Here is a 21,484-nt window from a genome sequence, read left to right on the forward strand (position 1 = left end):
ACTGGCTGTCTCTTTAGAGACCCTGTCATTTCTGAAATGTCTTTTGAGGATTATATTTATTTATGGTAGAGTTGCTATGAGTAAAATGTATATACCTGAGGGCTTCAGGCAAAAATAACATGAGGTTTTGAGTCTGAAAGATCTGGATTCAAATCTCAACTCTACTATTTCCTAGCACGGTGACCTTGGATAAGGCTCTCAACACATTTTAACCTCCTCGTCTGAAAAAGAGAATAATAATATACCCATTCAGGGTTATCATGAGAATTAGAGGAAATGACTCATGGGTGTGGAGGGATGTAAGCTGGGAAGGGATAAAGACATGGTACCATATTTCCAAGGGAGAAATGATCACTAAACTGAGCTGGAAACATCATGAAAATATATGTGGGGCAATCTCCATCTCTCCGCCTGTTACAAAAAGGGCAGAAGTATTACATAGCACTCTGTACCTGATTGTTTGGGTGCGCTTTTGGGTATAAGGAGTAATAACCTTGAAAAGCAGTTCCATGGCTCCGTTAATTCCCAGCATGGCTCCCATGGAGACTAAGAAAGACAAAAGCACAGTAGTTATGGTCACAAGCGGATGAGTTAAGGCTCAATACCTCCTTTAAATCTTTAAGGGGCAACCTGATAAACAAGATAGCTCCCTTTCTTTTCTACCCTGGTTGCACGTTCCTCTACAATTTCATACTCGGGTCTCCCACATGACTAAGGTAATGACTTGACTATGCCCCAACTAGAATGTCAATGAAGAATCAGTTCTTCCTGCCCAGCAGTAACTAGACTGGGAAATTTTTGCCTTTTTGGCCAACTGGGTGGTTATAAAAACATTGCCATAGATCTGAATGATAGAAAGAAACTCAAAAGAGGTATCTGGTTAGATAAATACAACTTTTGGATGTTACTCTTGTCTCCAAGGATGCCCCAGCTTCTCTCCAATATTCCCAGGACCCTACTCCACTTAGATCACTTTAGGTAGAGCTCTGCTCATGTCAAAAAATAAGGAGTCCACAGGACACAAAATAGAGCCAGTAAGCAGGAGGACAAAATTTTCAGTGGTACAAGGAAAGAGGGTTATCTTTTAAGGTGTGACTCTTGTCTGTCTTTCCTCCATTGGACTTGTGTTTTTAAGACAAAGGCCTATGAATGCCTCATGCTTTAGGCTAGCCTTGATCTGAGAAAAGTAGGAACAAGAAATCTTAGAGAAGCAAAGAGAGGGAAACAAGGGTGGCTGACACTGAATTGCTCCAACCCTCAGGAAAGGGAGCTAAATGGAAATCTGAAGACTCCTCATCCCACTACAGTCTTTCAGATAGGGACTGCGACTGATGTCTTTGCTATTGCAGAGTGCATGTTCCTGGAACATCCACTATGCATATGTCCCTCCTGAGGCTAGTACATGAAGTAATTGCCTGGATCAAAATTCAGAGATTTGGCATCCTAGTCCGGTCCATCAATCTTCCACTCTTGTGGCTACTCGCTCAGCTCTTGCTTCCGAATTGGGAAAACATACTAGAGAAAACTCTTGGCAAGTAATTCAAAAAAACTCTGGTATTGAGTAAGGGAAGAGTTAATTTTAAAAGCACTGATTCTAACATGGAAGATTTTAGGCTTGAAATTGGAAGAAGATAACAATAAGAAATCCTCACTGAGTTCACCTTTGTGGGTGCCTGTCCGAGGTTAGAGCTCTGGCAGCTCTGTAAACATCCTCATTGGCCATCTGAGAACTTCTGAAGGGTTCATTGGCTCTCACAGACTCATTAGGGTTCCAGCCAACTCCTTCTGAAGATAGGAGCTGTTTAGAAAGCTTTGCTGGAACATTCAACAGTGGCTAATAATTCATGGAAAAGATAGTAATCTACAGGCTTCTTGAACTCTGCTCGCCTCTCATCAGTAAAGTCAATGTATAGAGAGTAACAGTATAATTTTTTTAAATACCTTATGGAACAGTGAGTTGGTATAATCAACAAAGGCTTAGAAGATGAATCAGATAGCCACCTCCTCACACCCACAGGAAAATCCCAGGACTTATCAGAACTCCAGCTGAAGGAATTTTTCTATATCTCCATAACCATTATATTTAAGGAAGGCAAGTTTTTCAGCCTATTTATGCTTTAGGAAACCAGGAAATGCTTCACATTTCAGTCTGCTGGCACACTACAAACATGGGTGGCACACCTTCTGTCTATTAATGAGAGTTGTCCTTTATACAAAGCCACAGTTCCTCTTTTCCTTTATTAGAGTTGGGTGTATACAAATCTACTCAGTCTTTCCCCAGTGCTCTCTGGTTTTCAGGTCAATATATGGGAGATGGGTGAGTAGAGGCTCCATCTGTGAACAAGGATTCAAGCATCTATCCCGTTATTCCCCTAGAAAGACTTTCTTTTTATGAGTCCTCCATGTTTATTAAGAGAATTTACCAACGAAAATCAAGTTATTGTGGCCGGGCACAGTGGCTCACACCTGTAATCCCAGCACTTTGGGAGGCTGAGGTGGGTGGATCACCTGAGGTCAGGAGTTCAAGACCAGCGTGGCTCTGTCTTTACTAAAAATACAAAAATTAGCCAAGTGTAGTAGTGAACACCTGTAATCCCAGCTACTCAGGAGGCTATAAGGCACAAGAATCATTTGCACCCAGGAGACAGGCTGCAGTGAGCTGAGATCATGCCACTACATTCTAGCCTGGACAACAGAGAGAGATTGTCTCAAAAAAAAAAAAAAAAAGGAAAAAGAAACAAAAGAAAAAAAAATCAGGCATTTTAGTCATTCTTGGGGTAATTAGAAATAAAAAGTCACCTATTAACTCCCCATATCTGTACTCATTCTACTACTTCAAAAGAGTAAGGGAAAAGTATAGGGCAGGGAAGAGAAACTAGCAATTATCAAGCAGTTGCCATGTGACAAACATGCCCATGAACATTCTCCTATTTACCCCATCTACCAAGTCTATGAGCTCCACTATGGCTAATCGTGTCCACTCTTAAATTCATACGTTAAAGCTCTAATCTTCAGTACCTCAGAGTAGGACTATATCTGGAGATAGGGCCTTTAGAGAGGGAATTATGTTAAAATGAGGCCATTAAGGTGGGCCCTAGACTAATGTGGACTTATGTCCTTATAAAAAGGGGGAATTTGAACACACAAAGAAACATCAAGAAAAAAAGCACACAGTAGTTCACGCCTGTGACCCCAGTACTTTGGGAGGCCGAGGTGGATGGATCACCTGAGATTAGGAGTTCAACACCAGCCTGACCAACATGGTGAAACCCTGTCTCTACTGAAATACAAAAACTAGCCAGGCATGATGGCAGCTCCCTGCGATCCCAGCTACCCGGGAGGCTGAGACAAGAGAATTATCTGAACCTGGGAGGTAGAGATTGCAGTGAGCCAAGGTCACACCAGTGCCTGGGCAACAGAGTGAGACCTCATCTCAAAAAAAAAAAAGTGAGAAAATACATTTCTTTTGTTTAAGTCACATAGACTGTGGTATTTTGTTAAGGCATTAAGGCAGCCCTAGCAGAGTAATAGTAATCATTATTACTACTATGATTTTGTAAAGGATGAAACTGAGATTCAACACGTTAAGTACTCGTGCTTCATGACTCATAAGAAATAGAATCACAGTCAAACTCAGGTCTTTTTGGCTCTAAGCCCACGTTCTTTCCCTATCGACTATATAACCTTAAATAACTGTCACTTTCATTTCATAGGAAGGGAACTCAGAAAGAAGAAATGAAAGTCTATGCTCATTACATATGAGATAGGAGATATAGGATCTAATGTATTAGTAAAAAGTTTCCATATGGAATAGAATTACCATGAGTTCTGGAGTTAGAAATTCCGCCCTCGTGACTTTTTATCTATATGAATTCAAGCAATTCCTTCACCTTTTTTTTTCTTTTTAAGACAAGGTCACCCAGGCTGGAGTGCAGGCGCATGATCACTGCTCACTGCAGCCTTGACTTCCTGGGTTCAAGTGATTCTCCTACCTCAGCCTTCCAAGTAGCTGGAACTATAGGCACATGCCACCACACCCAGCTATTTTTTGTATTTTTAGTAGAGACCAAGCTGGTCTCAAACTCCTGGGCTCAAGCGATCTGCCCACCTCATCCTCCCAAAGTGCTGAGATTACAGGCGTGAGCCACCGTGCCTGGCCTTGCTTTACTCTTTAAAGTTTCTCCATCTAAGCTATAAAATTATGGGTCTAAATACAAAATTGCTATGATAATTGAAATAAATCAAATCAGGAGATAGCAAATAAGTATCAGCTGAGCTATAATGTTCCTAATAACTACCTGGAGGACCCTGTTGAGAAGGATCACAGGTTTTTTTAAATCGTAAGGGATGTTGTAATCAATGAGCAATTTCAGGAATATGGTAGGGAGATCTGTGATGTGAGAGTCATTCTACCCAGATACAACACTTCAATGTGACAAGGACTAAATAAAGTCTGCCCTTCTCCTGTCATATCTTTTTTACCTTGTAGTACTCATAGAAAAGCCTAGAATGCTGTAATGTGTGACTGTCAAGAAGAAACAATATTGAAGTCCATCTCTAGGAGCAGACTCAAGAGCTCTACCTGGCTAAGGATAAAATGAAGAAATAACTTCTCACTTCCACAGCCTCTGGATTGTCAGCCTCCTTTATTTATCTGGCTGGGACCATCATGTGAATCTCTCACCCATGCTTTTCTTCCAAGCAGACCCTCACGCAGTTTCCATGTGTCCCAGCCCTGGTTTGGAAGCCATCCCCGAGAGCCACAATAGAGTCACTTACCACTGGAGGCAAACACACGCAGAGCCCAGAGACAGTGAAGGAGGTTCTGGCCATGGGATAAGTTCTTCCTGGCCAGAATCAATGTCACATCAAGTGCTTCCAATTCCAGGGCCTTCCGTCCAATCTTTTTATCTAAGAACACAAATCAATCTATCTTAGCTGCACTTCACATTGATTCTGGATTGTACAATGTGTGGAGTGGAGGAAGGGGAAGATGGTGAAGGAGGAGGATAATCATAGCCAAAGACATTTTTCAAACCTAGTGACAAATGCTGCTAAATGTGTCCCCACTAGAACCAAATGAATCAAAAGAGCTAATTCAGGCTACACATATTTACGTGGAAGCTTGCGGGTTGAATAACTCTCAAGCCCCTATATTTAGGTTGTCCTCATACATTAACCACAGTTCAAATGGGAATAAAGTTTTTTCTTTAAGACAATTCTAGAATTGAGAATATTTAATATTAATATAATTCTTGATATAACATTCAAATGTAATGTGTCAACTTGTATTGGATCTTGCTTTGAATATGTCTATAAAAGACAGTTGGGAACATTTGGAGAAATTGGAATGAATATAAATTACGCATGTATTTTTAATTTTATTGGGTTTGTAATAATGGTATTGTGATTATGTAGGGAAATGTCTCTTTCCAAAGAAATGCATTTGAAAGGATTTAGGAAGAAAATGCTACCTGCAATTTCTCTTAAAATATTTCAGATAAAAATAAATAGGTGAAGAAAATATGGCAAAATGTTAACAATGGTTAGAACTAAGTTTTATGTATATAAGAGGCCATCTTGCTATATGAGAGAAAGTTTTCATAATAAAAAGTCAAAACACATTTTTAAGAAAATAAAATTTTCACCTCTAATATTTCTTTGTTTCATTTTTATAATACTTTAATTTCTAGGGTACATGTGCACAACGTGCAGGTTTGTTACATATGTATACGTGTACCGTGTTGGTTTGCTGCACCCATCAACCTGTCATTTACATTAAGTATTTCTCCTAATGCTATCCCTCCCCCAGTCCTCCACCCCTTGACAGGCCCTGGTGTGTGATGTTCCCTGCCCTGTGTCCAAGTGATCTCATGGTTCAATTCCCACCTATAAGTGAGAACATGCAGTGTTTGGTTTTCTGTCCTTGTGACAATTTGATAAGAATGATGGTCTCCAGCTTCATCCATGTCCCTGCAAAGGATACGAACTCATCCTTTATTATGGTTACATAGTAGTCCCTGGTATATATGTGCCACATTTTCTTAATCCAGTCTATCATTGATGGACATTTGGGTTGGTTCCAAGTCTTTGCTGCTGTGAATAGTGCTGCAACAAACATACGTGTGCATGTGTCTTTGTAGTAGCATGATTTATAATCCTTTGGGTATATACTCAGTAATGGGATTGCTGGGTCAAATGGTATTTCTAGTTCTAGATCCTTGAGGAATCACCACACTGTCTTCCACAATGGTTGAACTAATTTACACTCCCACCAACAGTGTAAAAGCATTCCTATTTCTCCACATCTTCTCTAGCATCTGTTATTTCCTGACTTTTTAATGATCACCATTCTAACTGGTGTGAGATGGTATCTCATTGTGGTTTTGGTTTGCATTTCTCTGATGACCAGTGATGATGAACATTTATTTGCATGTCTGCTGGCTGCATAAATGTCTTCTTTTGAGAAGTGTCTGTTCATATCCTTTGCTCACTTTTTGATGGGGTTGTTTTTTTCTTGTGAATTTGTTTGAGTTCTTTGCAGATTCTGGATTAGCCCTTTGTCAAATGGGTAGATTGCAAAATTTTTCTCCCATTCTGTAGGTTGCCTGTTCACTCTGATGTTAGTTTCTTTTGCTGTGCAGAAGCTCTTTAGTTTAATTAGATCTCATTTGTCTATTTTGGTTTTTGTTGCCATTGCTTTTGGTGTTTTAGTCATGAAGTCATTGCCCAGGCCTATGTCCTGAATGGTACTGCCTAGGTTTTCTTTTTGGGTTTTTATGGTTTTAGGTCTAACATTTAAGTCTTTAATCCATCTTGAATTAATTTTTGTATAAGATATAAGGAAAGGATCCAGTTTCAGCTTTCTATATATGGCTAGCCAGTTATCCCAGCACCATTTATTAAATAGGAAATTCTTTCTCCATTTCTGGTTTTTGTCAAGTTTGTCAAAGATCAGATGATTGTAGATGTGTGGTTTTGGTACCAGTACCATGCTGTTTTTGTTATGGTAGACTTGTGATATAGTTTGAAGTCAGGTAGCTTGATGCCTCCAGCTTTGTTCTTTTTGCTTAGGGTTGTCTTGGCAATGCAGGCTCTTTTTGGTTCCATACGAACTTCAGTTTTTTCCAATTCTGTGGAGAAAGTTATTGGTAGCTTGATGGGGATGGCAGTGTATCTATAAATTACTTTGGGCAGAATGGCCATTTTCACAATATTGATTCTTCCTATCCAGGAGCACGGAATGTTCTTTCATTTGTTTGTGTCCTCTTTTATTTCCTTGAGCAGTGGTTTGTAGTTCTCCTTGAAGAGGTCCTTCACATCCCTTGTAAGTTGGATTCCTAGGTATTTTATTCTCTTTGTAGCAATTGTGAATGGGAGTTCACTCATGATTTGGCTCTCTGTTTGTCTGTTAACGGTGTATAGGAATGCTTGTGATTTTTGCATGTTGATTTTGTATCCTGAGACTTTGCTGAAGTTGCTCATCAGCTTAAGGAGATTTTGGGCTGAGACGATGGGGTTTTCTCAATATAAAATCATGTCATCAGCAAACAGGGACAATTTGACTTCCTCATTCCCTAATTGAATACCCTTTCTTTCTTTCTCTTGCCTGATTGCCCTGGCCAGAACTTCCAACACTATGTTGAATAGGAGTGGTGAGCATGGGCATCCTTGTCTTGTGCCGGTTTTCAAAGGGAATGCTTCCAGTTTTTTTGCCCATTCAGTATGATATTGGCTGTGGGTTTGTTATAAATAGCTCTGATTATTTTGAGATAAGTTCCATCAGTACCTAGTTTATTGAGAGTTTTTAGCATGAAGGACTGTTGAATTTTGTCAAAGGCGTTTTCTGCAACTATTGAGATAATCATGTGGTTTTTGTCATTGGTTCTGTTTATGTGATGGATTACATTTATTGATTTGTGTATGTTGAACCAGCCTTGCATCCCAGGGATGAAGCCTATTTGATCATGGTGGATAAGCTTTTTGATGTGCTGCTGGATTTGGTTTGCCAGTATTTCATTGAGGATTTTCACATCGATGTTCATAAGGGATATTAGTCTAAAATTCTTTTTGTTGTGCCAGGCTTTGGTATCAGGATGATTTGGGCCTGATAAAATGAGTTAGGGAGGATTCCCTCTTTTTCTATTCATTGGAATAGTTTCAGAAGGAATGGTACCAGCTCCTCCTTGTACCTCTGGTAGAATTCAGCTGTGAATCCATCTGGTCCTGGACTTTTTTCGGTTGGTAGCCTATTAATTATTGCCTCAATTTCAGAGCCTGTTATTGGTCTATTCAGAGATTCAACTTCTTCCTGGTTTAGTCTTGGGAGGGTGTATGTGTCCAGGAATTTATCCATTTCTTCTAGATTTTCTCGTATATTTGCATAGAGGAGTTTATAGTATTCTCTGATGGTAGTTTGTATTTCTGTGGGATCGGTGGTGATATCCCCTTTATCATTTATTATTGCATCTATTTAATTCTTCTCTCTTTTCTTATTAGCCTTGCTAGTGGTCTATCAATTTTGTTGATCTTTTCAAAAAACTAGCTCCTGGATTCACTGATTTTTTGAAGGGATTTTTGTGTCTCTATCTCTTTCAGTTCTGCTCTGGTCTTAGTTATTTCTTGCTTTCTGCTAGCTTTTGAATTTATTTGCTCTTGCTTCTCTAGTTCTTTTCATTGTGATGTTAGGGTGTTTCTTTCCTGCTTTCTCTTTTGGCCATTTAGTGCTATAAATTTCCCTCTACACACTGCTTTAAATGTGTCCCAGAGATTCTGGTATGTTGTATCTTTGTTCTCATTGGTTTCAAAGAATATCTTTATTTCTGCCTTCATTTCATTATGTACCCAATAGTCATTCAGGAGCAGGTTGTTCACTTTCCACGTAGTTGTGCGGTTTTGAGTGAGTTTCTTAATCCTGAGTTCTAATTTGATTGCACTGTGGTCTGAGAGACAGTTTGTTGTGATTTCTGTTCTTTTACATTTGCTAAGGAGTGCTTTACTTCCAATTATGTGGTCAATTTGGGAATAAGTGTGATGTGGTGCTGAGAAGAATGTATATTCTGTTGATTTGGGGTGGAGAGTTCCGTAGACGTCTATTAGGTCTGCTTGGTGCAAAGCTGAGTTCAGGTCCTAGATATCTCTGTTAACCTTCTGTTTTGTTGATCTGTCTAATGTTGACAGTGGGATGTTAAGTCTCCCATTATTATTGCGTGGGAGTCTAAGTCTCTTTTTAGGTCTCTAAGGACTTGCTTTATGAATCTGGTTGCTCCTGTATTGGGTGCATATATATTTAGGATAGTTAGCTCTTGTTGAATTGATCCCTTTACCATTATGCAATGGCCTTCTTTGTCTCTGGTTTAAAGTCTGTTTTATCAGAGACTAGGACTGCAACCCCTGCTCTTTTTTTTTTTTTTTTTTTTTTTTTCGCTTTCCATTTGCTTGCTAGAGCTTCCTCCATCCCTTTATTTTGAGCCTATGTGCATCTCTGCACATGAGATGGGTCTCCTGAATACAGCACACTGATGGGTCTTGACTCTTTATCCAATTTGCCAGTCTGTCTTTTAATTGGGGCATTTAGCCCATTTACATTTAAGGTTAATATTGTTATATGTAAATTTGATCCTGTCATTATGATGTTCGCTGGTTATTTTGCCCATTAATTGATGCAGTTTCTTCATAGAATTGATGGTCTTTACAATTTGGCATTTTTTTGCAGCGGCTAGTACCGGTTGTTCCTTTCCATGTTTAGTGCTTCCTTCAGGAGCTCTTGTAAGGCAGGCCTGGTGGTGACAAAATCTCTCAGCATTTGCTTGTCTGTAAAGGATTTTATTTCTCCTTCACTTATGAAGCTTAGTTTAGCTGGATATGAAATTCTGGATTGAAAATTCTTTGCTTTAAGCATGCTGAATATTGGCCCCCACTCTCTTGTGGCTTGTAGGGTTTCTGCCAAGAGATCTGCTCTTAGTCTGATGGGCTTTCATTTGTGGATAACTCGACCTTTCTCTCTGGCTGCTCTTAACACTGTTTCCTTCATTTCAACCTTTGTGAATCTGACAATTATGTGTCTTGGGGTTGCTGTTCTCAAGGAGTATCTTTGTGGTGTTCTCTGTATTTCCTGAAGTTGAATGTTGGCCTGCCTTGCTAGGCTGGGAAACTTCTCCTGTACAATATCCTGCAGAGTGTTTTCCAACTTGGTTCCATTCTCCCCATCACTTTCAAGTACAACAATCAAATGTAGATTTGGACTTTTCACATAGTGCCATATTTCTTGGAGGCTTTGTTCATTTCTTTTTATTCTTTTTTTCTCTAACCTTGTCTTCTCACTTTATTTCATTAATTTGATCTTCAATCACTGATACCCTTTCTTCCACTTAATCGAATTGGCTATTGAAGCTTGTGCACACATCACGAAGTTCTTGTGCCATGATTTTCAGCTCCATGAGGTCATTTAAGGTCTTCTCTACACTGTTTATTCTAGTTAGCCATTCATCTAATCTTTCTTCAAGGTTTTTTAGCTTCTTTGCGATGGGTTCAAACATCCTCCTTTAGCTCAGAGAAGTTTGTTATTACCAACCATCTGAAGCCTACTCATCAAAGTTATTCTCCATCCAGCTTTGTTCCATTGCTGGCGAGGAGCTGTGATCCTTTGGAGAAGAGATACTCTGATTTTTAGAATTTTCAGCTTTTCTACTCTGGTTTCTCCCCATTGCTGTGGTTTTATCTACCTTTGATCTTTGATGTTGGTGATCTACAGATGGGGTTTTGGTGTAGATTATCTTTTTGTTGATGTTGATGCTATTCCTTTCTGTTTGTTAGTTTTCCTTCTAACAGTCAGGTCCCTCAACTGCATGTCTGTTGGAGTTTGCTGGAGTTCCACTACAGACCCTGTTTGCTGGGTATCACCAGAGGAGGCTGCAGAACAACAAATATTGCAGAACAGCAAATATTGCTGCCTGATCATTCCTCTGGAAGCTTCATCCCAGAGGGACAGCTGCCTATATGAGGTGTCTGTTAGCCCCTACTGGGAGGTGTCTCCCAGTTAGGCTACATGAGGGTCAGCGACACACTTGAGGAGGCAATCTGTCCATTCTCAGAGCTCAAACACCATGCTGGGAGAACCGCTGCTCTCTTCCGAGCTGTCAGACAGGGATGTTTAAGTCTGTAGAAATTGTCTGCTGCCTTTTGTTCAGCTATGCCCTGCCCACAGAAGTGGAGTCTAGAAGCAATAGGCCTTGTTGAGCTGTGGTGGGCTCTGTCCAGTTCAAGCTTCCTGGCTTTGTTTACATACTCAAGTCTCAGCAATGGCAGACGCCCCTCCCCCAACCAGGCTGCTGCCTCACAGATTGATCTCAGACTGCTGCACTAGCAGTGAGCAAGCCTCTGTGGGCGTGGGACCTGCCAAGCCAGGCACAGGAGAGAATCACCTTGTCTGCAGGTTGCTAAGACCTTGGAAATAGTGCAGTATTTAAGTGGGAGTGCCCCGTTTTTTCAGGTAGTCTGTCAGGGCTTCTCTCGCCTAGGAAAGGGAAATCCCCCAACCCCTTGTGCTTCTCAGGTGAGGTGACACCTCGCCCTGCTTCACCTCACCCTCCGTGGGCTTCACCCACTGTCCAACCAGTCCCGATGAGATGAACAAGGTACCTCAGTTAGAAATGCGGTAATCACCCATCTTCTGCATGGATCACACCGGGAGTTGCAGACTGAAGCTGTTCCTATTCAGCCATCTGGAGCTGTTCCTATTCGGCCATCTTGGAACGCCCCCCCATTTCCTCTCTAATATTTATAAATTACTGCTCCAAATAAACTGACACCTAGTGTTACAAATAAGTCCTCATTATTTTAATAATTAGAAAATAAGCATAGAAAAAGAAACACTTATTTTATGTTCCTTGTCCCCACTATGATACCAGTCAATGGGTGATGTCTAAATCATCATGTTTGTTTTTGCAAGAATACATCACTATCAGATTTATTGCAGGCAGAAATGAATAAAACAGAAAAAAAATCCTAAACCTGGTTTACTGATACGTACCTCTGGACCAAAGGACAACAGCAAAGAGGTTGTAATTGAACCTGCATAACCCATTCCCTTCATCAGAAAAGAGATATATCTATCCCATTCCTTCATGAGCAGCCAACCTCATTTCTGTTCTGTTCAGGTCAGCCCATGGCAACCTGAATGTCAATGTCAAGGACTATAACCCCTTGATGGCAGAAACTGTGGTGATGTAATCACTACAATGGTAATATCAAGGTGAATAACTTGGAAATCACTGGCCTGGTGTATCTCTCATGTCTCTCTTTCTCCTACAAAATCCATACGACCCTAGTTTGCCAGGGCCCTGAACCACGTGATAAGCATGTGACATACAATGCCTTGTTTAATCCTCACAGCACCCTAGAATTAAGTAGAGTCATCCCTCAGTATCCACGTGGGATTGGTTCCAGGATTCCCACAGATATCAAAATCCACAGATGCTCAAGTCCCTGATATAAAATGGTGTAGTATTTGCATATAACCTACACACATCCTCAGACCTTACATCATCTCTAGATTACTATAATACTTAATCTAAGGTAAATGGTATGTAAATAGTTGTTATAATGAATTGTTTAGGGAATAATGACAAGAAAAAAGTTTGTACATGTTTAGTACAGATACAATTTTTAAAAATATTTTCAATCCAATGTTAATTGAATCCATGAGTGCAGAACCCACAAAAATGGAGGGTCAACTGTACAGATAGCTCTATTTTATACATAAGGGCACAATGCTCAGAAAGTTTAAGTACTTTGTCCAAGGTCACATAGCTAATAAGTGTCAGGGCCAGGCCTGAAACCCAGGTGTGACTCCCCAGCTTATACCGTTTATGGTATATATCAAGTCTCTGTGGTCCTTTCCTGGAGTCCACCTGGCCCAGTCTTTGCTTTACTGACTTCTCATTCTTGAAGTTTTAGCTCCAATGTCACCTCTCCTGACCAGACCAGTCTAGTGTAACATCACTCTTGCTTCCTCTTACAGCACTCATCATAGTCTGCTATCGCCAAGTTATTTGTTGATTTGCTGGCCTTCTCCCCTTGAACATAAGTTTCATGAGAGCAGGTCCTTAACTGCCTTGGTCATCATGGTGTTCCTAGTGCCTGAAGCACCTGGCCCTAGGAGATATCCAGTAAATATATCTGTTGAATATTCATTGAATGAATTGTATTGATTTTTTCTGGGACATGCTCATGCAGGTGTTGGCAAAAGCCTAGTTCTCCATCATTATCAGCAGAATGTTGAATAGACTTAGAGGAGAGATCCAAATATTTAAACGAAGAGTGCTCCAGAACCCCTGGGCCCTTGGCTGTCACTGATAGCACGGAACATCAAAGGTCCACCTTTCAGAGGATCTGAGCTTCTCAGCTGTGACCTATATAAGACTCAGCACACAATTAGAACTTAACACTTGCCACTCGTTTGCAATGTTTGTGTGAGTCCTGAGTGCCCATGCTTTTAAACTGTGCTCCAAGAACTTCTAGAGTTTTCAGGAAATGTTTCAGGGTTTTCCTTGGTGAAAGAGAAATGACTATGGAGCCAAAATGGAAAGAACTCTAGGTCCTTCCTCCATCTTCCCTTCAACTAGGAATGTTCCACTTCTGTGTGACTTGTAGTGGGTTGAATAGTGGCCCCCAAAAATTCATGTCCACCCAGAAGCTCAGAATGTTATTCTTTTGGGAAATAGAGTCTTTGCAGATTTTATTATAAATTAGAGTGGGTCCTAAATCCTATGACTGATGTCCTTACACAAAGAGGAAATGATACAGAGGAGAACACCATGTGAAGACGGAGGCAGAGATTGGAGTGATGCATTTACAGTCCAAGAAACACCAAGGATTTCTGGCAACCCTCAGGGGAGAGAGGCATGGAACCGATTCTCCCTCAGAGCCTCCAGAAGGAACCAACCCTGCCAACACCTTGATTTTGGACTTCTGATCTCCTAACAGACTTCTGTTGTGTTAAGCTAATCAGTTTGTGGCAATTCGTTATGGCATCTCCAGGAAACTAGTACACTTATGTAATAGACTTTCTTTTTTTAACTTTTAAGTTCAAGGGTAAATGTGCAGGTTTGTTACATAGGTAAACTTGTGTCATGGGGGTTTGTTGTACAGATTATTTCAGCACCCAGGTATTAAGCTAGTACTCATTAGTTATTTTTTCTAATCCTCTCCCTCGTCTTACCCTCCTGATCTTCAGACAGGTCCCAGTGTGTGTTGTTCCCCTCTGTGTCCATGTGTTCTCATCATTTAGCTTCCACTTATAAGTGACAACATGAGGTATTTGGTTTTCTGTTTCTGCTTTAATTTGCTAAGGATAATGGCCTCCAGCTCCACCTATGTCCCTGCAAAGGACATGATCTCATTCTTTTTTATGGCTATATAGTATTCCACAGTGTATATGTACCACATTTTCTTTATCCAGTCTATTATTGATGGGCATTTAGGTTGAGTCCATGTCCTTGTAACTGTGAATAGTGCTGCAATGACCAAATGCATGCAGATGTCTTTATAATAGAATGATTTATATTCCTTTGGTTATATACCCAGCAATAGGATTGCTAGATCGAATGGTATTTCTGTCTTTAGGTCTTGGAGGAATCATCACATTGTTTTCCACAATGGTTGAACTAACTTATACTCCCACCAACAGTGTGTAAGTGTTCCTTTTTCTCCACAACCTTGTGATGCAACTTTTAGACATGTTCTATTTATTTTTAAAATGATTAAAAACTGCATTGGAGTATCTCCCCTCCTTTCCCCCATATGATCCATGCCCCATGTAGTCCATGTTTGTTCTGGGCTCTGTGCTGAGCACCACACCTTGGATGAGCTGACATCAAATTCAACAAAATTCCCTCTCCTATGGGGCTGCTCCTGCCATCACCATCAAGGTGTCCAGAACCTCCCTTCCACTTCCTCCCTGTGCTTCTCCACCAGAGCTTCCCAAATTGCACTCATGATAACAACCCTAGAAGTGCCTTTTCAGTCAGCTTTAGGTATTGGAGTATGAGTACCTCTTAGGCCAACTTTGGCCAGCAGCCGGAAGAGAGGCAGGAGGATGTCATAGTCTGGAGAAGCTGTCCTCGCTGTGTCTACCAGGGTCTGCAGAAGAGCCTCACTGCCACCCTTGCTGATCATGTAGTGAATTCTCCGGTCTGTGCCTGAGGGGAAGCCAGAGGAAAGATGAGCCACAAGTAATAATCCCCATTTTCCTTGGAGCAGAAGACAGACCTGACAGCTAGAGACAGAGTAAGAATTAGTTCATTTCAATACATAAAATTGTGTAGTTCTTGAAGCAACCTGTGTTAAAGTTGCACTATCAGTTAAGGAAAGAGGGTTGTGAAATGGGAAAATAGTGGAATATTTAAGAACCTAGTTGTGTTCGGCTGCAACGGCTGTAATAAATAGAGCTTACCTGAGAATCTGTTGAATATTTGGTATATGTATGTGTATGTGTGTACATGTATGTAAATATGCATATACGCTTTTGTATAATCATATACTTAGAAGAGGGAATCTCAGTATCCCTCTGCTATACATTTGAATCTTCCGTAACAAGGATTGGGATGATGGCCTAATCTGGAATCATTGTATTGATGGCATAATGATTTTCTGATGCTGGCCTTCAGAAACTGATGGGAGAAAATTACAGAAACCACTGGAATAATCCCTTGAGAAAGAAACATCCAATCATCCTATCTAGGGAATTTTGAAGAGAGTCTAGAGCTATGATGAACTATTGATCTTTCTACCTAAGTACAATTTTGAACAGGGATCTCCTCCACCTTGCCCAAGGACAAACTCAAAAGCAACAATTTCATTTCAACTTGGCCTTGGTTGATTCTCTCTATGCACAGGGCAAAGTTGACCTAACAAAGGTGGCCAACAGGGTGGTGCGTTATCAAAGAAGACCACCTGATTTTTTATCCTAATGAAAAGTAGCATTCTCTGCAAGAGGCAGAGTAATCACCACCTTATCAGAGGGAGAACTTCAAGGTTTCATCTTAAGAGTTTCAGACACCTCTGGACAAATGTAAGACAGCACTATCCCAGAAAACGAGTGACTTCACTTACACAGGTCCCACACAAAAGACTGAACATAAGTCATCCTGCCAGTGGAGCATAGCACAAACCATGGTAAGACCCCAATATGATGGGCCCCTTCTCCTTGAAACCATAATCCTGAGGATCTACGGGTCTGGAGTGTCATTTATTTCTGATATTGCTTGTTTGGTGTTAGTATTTCTTTCTAAAGTAATGTGGCCAGCATACATAAAAATGCAAATTGAGTGAGAGTTAGAATGTTCAAAAATCTCAGTAAGAACTTGAGCGAATAGAAGCATGCTCCAGTTAATCCCGTTGATTCCAATGTAGTCGACTCTGTTATCTTATCTCTGAAAACGTGATGCTTACATGCTTCCAAATTCAGGTCCTGCCTGATATTCCTGCCTCTACTTGAAATAGCCAAGGTAGCTTCTGATACTTGGCTCTCTTAAATAGGTCACAATGGAAGTGAGCAGAGCAAGAAGAGGGGTAGAACCACGGAGGGTTACTACTAAATCTAATTTCACCCTCAATGTTAGGTGAGAAGACTGAGGAGTGCAAGTACAATCAGTCCAGGTTACTTGGGTCTTATTAACCTTACAGAAAAAAGATGGGCTAGTGATGCTGCCTTTCACAGGAAATTGAAGCAAGAGCAAACCCCCAGGTCACAGAGGTGCCTGGGAGAGATCACAGCCAGCAGGCTCCACGTCCACCATATGAAGGCATGAGGACATGGCCTACTCACCAACAGAAAGCAGATCTCCGAGGACCTTGAGGATGGTCAGGATGGACTTCTTGTCGGAGGAGCTCTGCAATGAGAACATAGGCAGCCATATTTAAGAATGCAAGAGGAAGGAGCTGGATGATCAGGGATGCACATGGAATGGTAGAGCTCTACTTCCTGCCATAGAGAAAGACTTACTGCAGCAAAAGGACAGACAAGGGGACTCACTTGGTAAGGGAACCAGGGGTTGTTCCTCCCTCCATATTTAGTCTTCGGAACCCCTCTTTGCGGACCTATCTTGTAGTAACATCAGCAAGACAAACAAAAGAATAAGCAATAATGATTTACACAGAAAACAAGGAAGCAAAAGGGACTTTGTGGGCCAGGATAGCACAGGTCTGTTATTTCAGTAGACTTGGCTTATTTTTATTTGAGATGAAGTCTTGCTCTATTGCCCAGGCAGGGGTGCAGTGGTGTGATCTCCACTCACTGCAACCTCCGCCTCCGGGGTTCAAGCGGTTCTCCTGCCTCAACCTCTCAAGTAACTGGGGCTACAGGCGTGTGCCACCACACCTGGCTAGTTTTTTTGTGTTTTTAGTAGAGACGAGTTTCCACCATATTAGCCAGGATGGTCTCTATCTCCTAACCTCGTTATCCACCTGACTCGGCCTCCCAAAGGGATTACAGGCATGAGCCACCGCAGCTGGCTGGCTTATTTTTAAATACAGCACAGAGGAAAGAGACAGAAATCCACTAAAATGTTCTGATGAAAAGACTTCCCTGACTGACAAGAATGAACTCCTCCTTTTCTCAAGAGAATCCCAGGGTGGTGCCAAATCCTATTATGAAAAAACTCTAAGGAGTTTCTGCAATACTTGACACTTTATCCTCTGTTATACAGAAAAGAACCCTGAATTCAGAGACAGTGTGGACTTGCTGAGTCTCCTGAGGTAATACATACACAAAGCCAGAAGTACCACTCAGTCCAGCCTCCCAAAATCAGGCCAGTGCTCTTTGCACTGTAAGATATTTAGAGGAGAGGGTATTTTATTTAAGGCAAAGCCTTAATCTTCCCATTTATAAGACTCATGCTCCTCATCTGCTTCAAAGGCCTCAATAATTCCCCATCACATATAGGATAAAGTCATAGCTCATTAATAGAATTTCCAAAGCTCTTTATGATCTTGTCCTTCTTATGTCTTCAGCTTCATTATTCATTACAACACCCCTGCCTGAAATATATGCTTTAGCAACACAGAACCTCTTGGAGTTTCCTGATCAAACCATGCCATTTCATGCCTCTGTAGCTTTGATCACACTCTTCCCTCTTCCTGCAGCACTTTTCCTTACCTCTCAGCCTGGTCAATGCCAGCTCACCCTTCAAGTGCACTCCGGCTCCACAAGATCCCCATCCAACCCTCAAGCTGGGTCTGGTGTCCCTTCTATCTCCACATCACTCTGGGCTCGGCTCTGACATTGCGCTTACAACATGGTGTTGGTATCATGGTATAATCTTGCTTCCCACTCCACCTCCACTAGGTATGAAGATATTTAAAGAAGAAATCAAGTTTTGTGTATATCTCTTTCCTGCACCTGGCACAAGGATCTTCCATAAAAGGTGTGCAAATATTTGTTGAATGGAACCAAACCGAACCAAAAAGAACTACAAGGAGGCCATGAAGTCCAACAACATCCCCAAAGGCAGATGATGCCTACACTTTCTTCAGTCCCAGCTTTAAGACACCCCAGGGTCTTAAAGGGTTAAAATCAGACTTCAAAACTCCAGCCAGGGCTACTTGCTTCAGCACAAAATTTAAGAGAGCATAAAAAATTTTAAAAATTTTTTTAAAAACCCACAGTAATCAACATAAATATTTTTACAAATCAAAATTAATTAATTGGCTGGGCACAGTGGCTCAAGCCTGTAATCCCAGCACTTTGGGAGGCCGAGACGGGTGGATCACGAGGTCAGGAGATCGAGACCATCCTGGCTAACATGGTGAAACCCCGTCTCTACTAAAAAAAATACAAAAAAAAAAAAACTAGCCGGGTGAGGTGGCGGGCGCCTGTAGTCCCAGCTACTCGGGAGGCTGAGGCAGGAGAATGGCATGGACCCGGGAGGCAGAGCTTGCAGTGAGCTGAGATCCGGCCACTGCACTCCAGCCTGGGAGACAGAGTGAGACTCCGTCTCAAAGGAAAAAAAAAAAAAAATTAATTAATTAATTTAAAAAATCAACTAATTGGTTAACACCTATGTGCAGGTATTTGAGAAGCCCCCCGGAGGGTGAAGAATTTGGCATCTGACTGCACTATGACTCCCGGAGGGGCAGCCGCAACATGCACGGGGAATACCAAGACCTGACCACCACGGGCACTGTCACCCAGTGCTACCCAGACATGGGATCCCCACACCATGCCCCACCCACTCCATCTAGCTTATGAAGCTGGAGGAGATTGTCCCCAGCAAGTGCCACCAGCCCACAATCAAGCAGTTCCACAACTCCAAGAACAAGTTCCCGCTGCTCCACTGGGTCCTGTGCTGTCAAGGCAAGCCATGCTTCACCACCAAGAGACCCAACACCTTCTTCTAGGTGCCAGGCCCTCTCACCCAGGTGTGCCCCAATTAAACTCAGGAACACCCTGGTTTTAAAAAAAAAATCAATTAATTTTGATTTGTAAATTACTTGATGAACAAGGTATCAAAATTTAACTGTCTAACTCCTATTCTGAGAGGGAATCTCAAGATACTTGATGTCTACACTTACCCAGGAGGAAGACCTGGGTTTACTCTAACGTCTTCTCCACTGGGAGCTTTGGGCTAACAAGGGCAATCTTGGCATATGCTTTGCTAATGCCTCTCATCACATCTGCACTGAAGGTTAACAGATGATATCATTCTCTGAATCCCCAAGTCCACACCATCCCCTGGCAACTGTGACATATACGTGTACCAACGTGGGTGCCTCTCCCTCTGTAGTCTATGAAAAACTAGAAATAAGAATGGAGGAGCAGTCCAGAAACTGATCCATTATTTGGGGGAATTTTCAGGACTCTAGCCCTTTGAAAGTGAACCCAAAGATGGCTCACAGAAGAAAATGACGTCTCTGGAATTGACTTCCTGATCAGTACGGACATTTCTGGATAGACCTGTAGCATACCTCATCTTTCTGTGAAGAGGAGAGGCATAAAAGCCTTTGGAAAGGCTGTACAAATGTTGAGTAACTTTTAAAATGCCAAAGTCATTAGTTGATTATAAATCATGAGCAAGGAAAAGGAAAATAAGAGAGAAAATGGAGAGATAAGAAAAAGAGGAAGGAGAAAAGGGAAAGAGGAAAACTAATAAGGTAAAAACTGATTAAAGGGGAATAAAAGATCCAGATATAATTTATTTTCATTCAATGATTCATGCATTCATCTCGCAAACATTCATTGGGAATCATCTATATTCCAGCCACCAAGCTAGGCACTGAGGATAAAAATGGATGACGGCACAACCTTCCTTCATGAGGCTCCAGGCTGGCTGAAATGAACAGCTGGCAGACAGTACCCAAGACAGCAAGGGCTGTGACAAAGGTAAACTGGGAGAAGTAGAGAGAATCCTAGAAAGAAACATTGAACCCAGCCAGATCCATGAGTGATGACTCTTGAGAAACCTCTCAGAAGCTAAACAGGGTAGGTCTGGTTAGTACTTGGATGGGAGACTCTTGAGAAACCAAGTTGAAAGGGGAGAAAAGAGTGTTCCCGCTATGATGCAGCTCTGTGTGTTCCGAGGGCAGCATGACAGGGCATGGGAGGCTGGGGGATGAATCCATCTGCAGTATGACCAGATTGAATAAAGCAGATGGTGAAGGGAATTGCACATTATTTGTAGGCAAGAACTAGGTCTTATTCATCTCTCTATTCCCACCTCACAAGGTATAATAGATAATCCCTATATTTTATTAAATTAATTCCTCAAGCTAAGGAATGGCCTGCTTTATTACAATGCCCACTGATACTCCCTGAGAACAAGCGCTGTCTTCTATGGTTCTGTTGTATCTGCCAGCACAGATATAGGACTGGGCATATGGTATATATTAAATCAACATCCTTAAATTGGTTTGACCTGTGGCCAACATCGTATGCCGCACACACATCAGCCATTCCTCTGGAGTTGCCTCTGAGAAAACCCCATTTGCTTCGAATGCAGGATGGTAGAGTGCTGATGGAGGATGTGGGTCTCTCTCCCCTGCCCAGGGAATGGGCCATGGCTCATCTCCTCTAAGCTTTTTCTCTTTCATGTGGTTGGTTTAGAGGAGAATATGAACCCAGATCAGCAATAGAAAACCTGAGAGGACATCTGCAGGATTTTGGAAAAAGATATTCTCCAGAAGTTAAAAAATAATTTAAAACAAAACACAAAAATATTTCCTGTGTTTGGATATTGTCATATGAAGACACAATTTTGGGTCCTCAGTGACTAGCAAGCCACCAGATGAACTCTATGGACCCCCCCCCCAACCTGTGAACTTTCAAATAAGTGAAATAATGAATATCTTCACTTATAAAAGTCACTTTCAGTAAATTCAGATGTGACAGAGAAAAGAAAATTTTGCACCTCCATGTGCTCTCTTCCCAAGTACTGTGGTCTTAAAAAATAGGAAAGAAATTGATTTCACAAACAAACCAGAGAGACAG

At 41.4% G+C, this 21,484-nt stretch overlaps 1 protein-coding gene across 1 annotated transcript in view; it reads right to left on the reverse strand.

Moving 5' to 3' along the window:
• LOC112628890 (cytosolic carboxypeptidase 4) overlaps positions 1-16,894 on the reverse strand; it is a 157,414-nt gene extending 140,520 nt beyond the window's left edge. Inside the window, exons 1-4 of the mRNA XM_025392211.1 lie at positions 16,829-16,894; positions 15,054-15,200; positions 4,780-4,911; positions 453-546 (exon numbers count right to left, since the gene is read on the reverse strand). Of these exons, the coding sequence (XP_025247996.1) occupies positions 453-546; positions 4,780-4,911; positions 15,054-15,177 (350 nt within the window). The 5' untranslated portion in view covers positions 15,178-15,200; positions 16,829-16,894. The remainder of the gene's footprint in view (positions 1-452; positions 547-4,779; positions 4,912-15,053; positions 15,201-16,828) is intronic.
• Between the last annotated feature and the right edge of the window lie 4,590 nt (positions 16,895-21,484).

This window comes from Theropithecus gelada, chromosome 7b (assembly GCF_003255815.1).
Source record: "Theropithecus gelada isolate Dixy chromosome 7b, Tgel_1.0, whole genome shotgun sequence".
NCBI classification, from domain to species: Eukaryota; Metazoa; Chordata; class Mammalia; order Primates; family Cercopithecidae; genus Theropithecus; species Theropithecus gelada.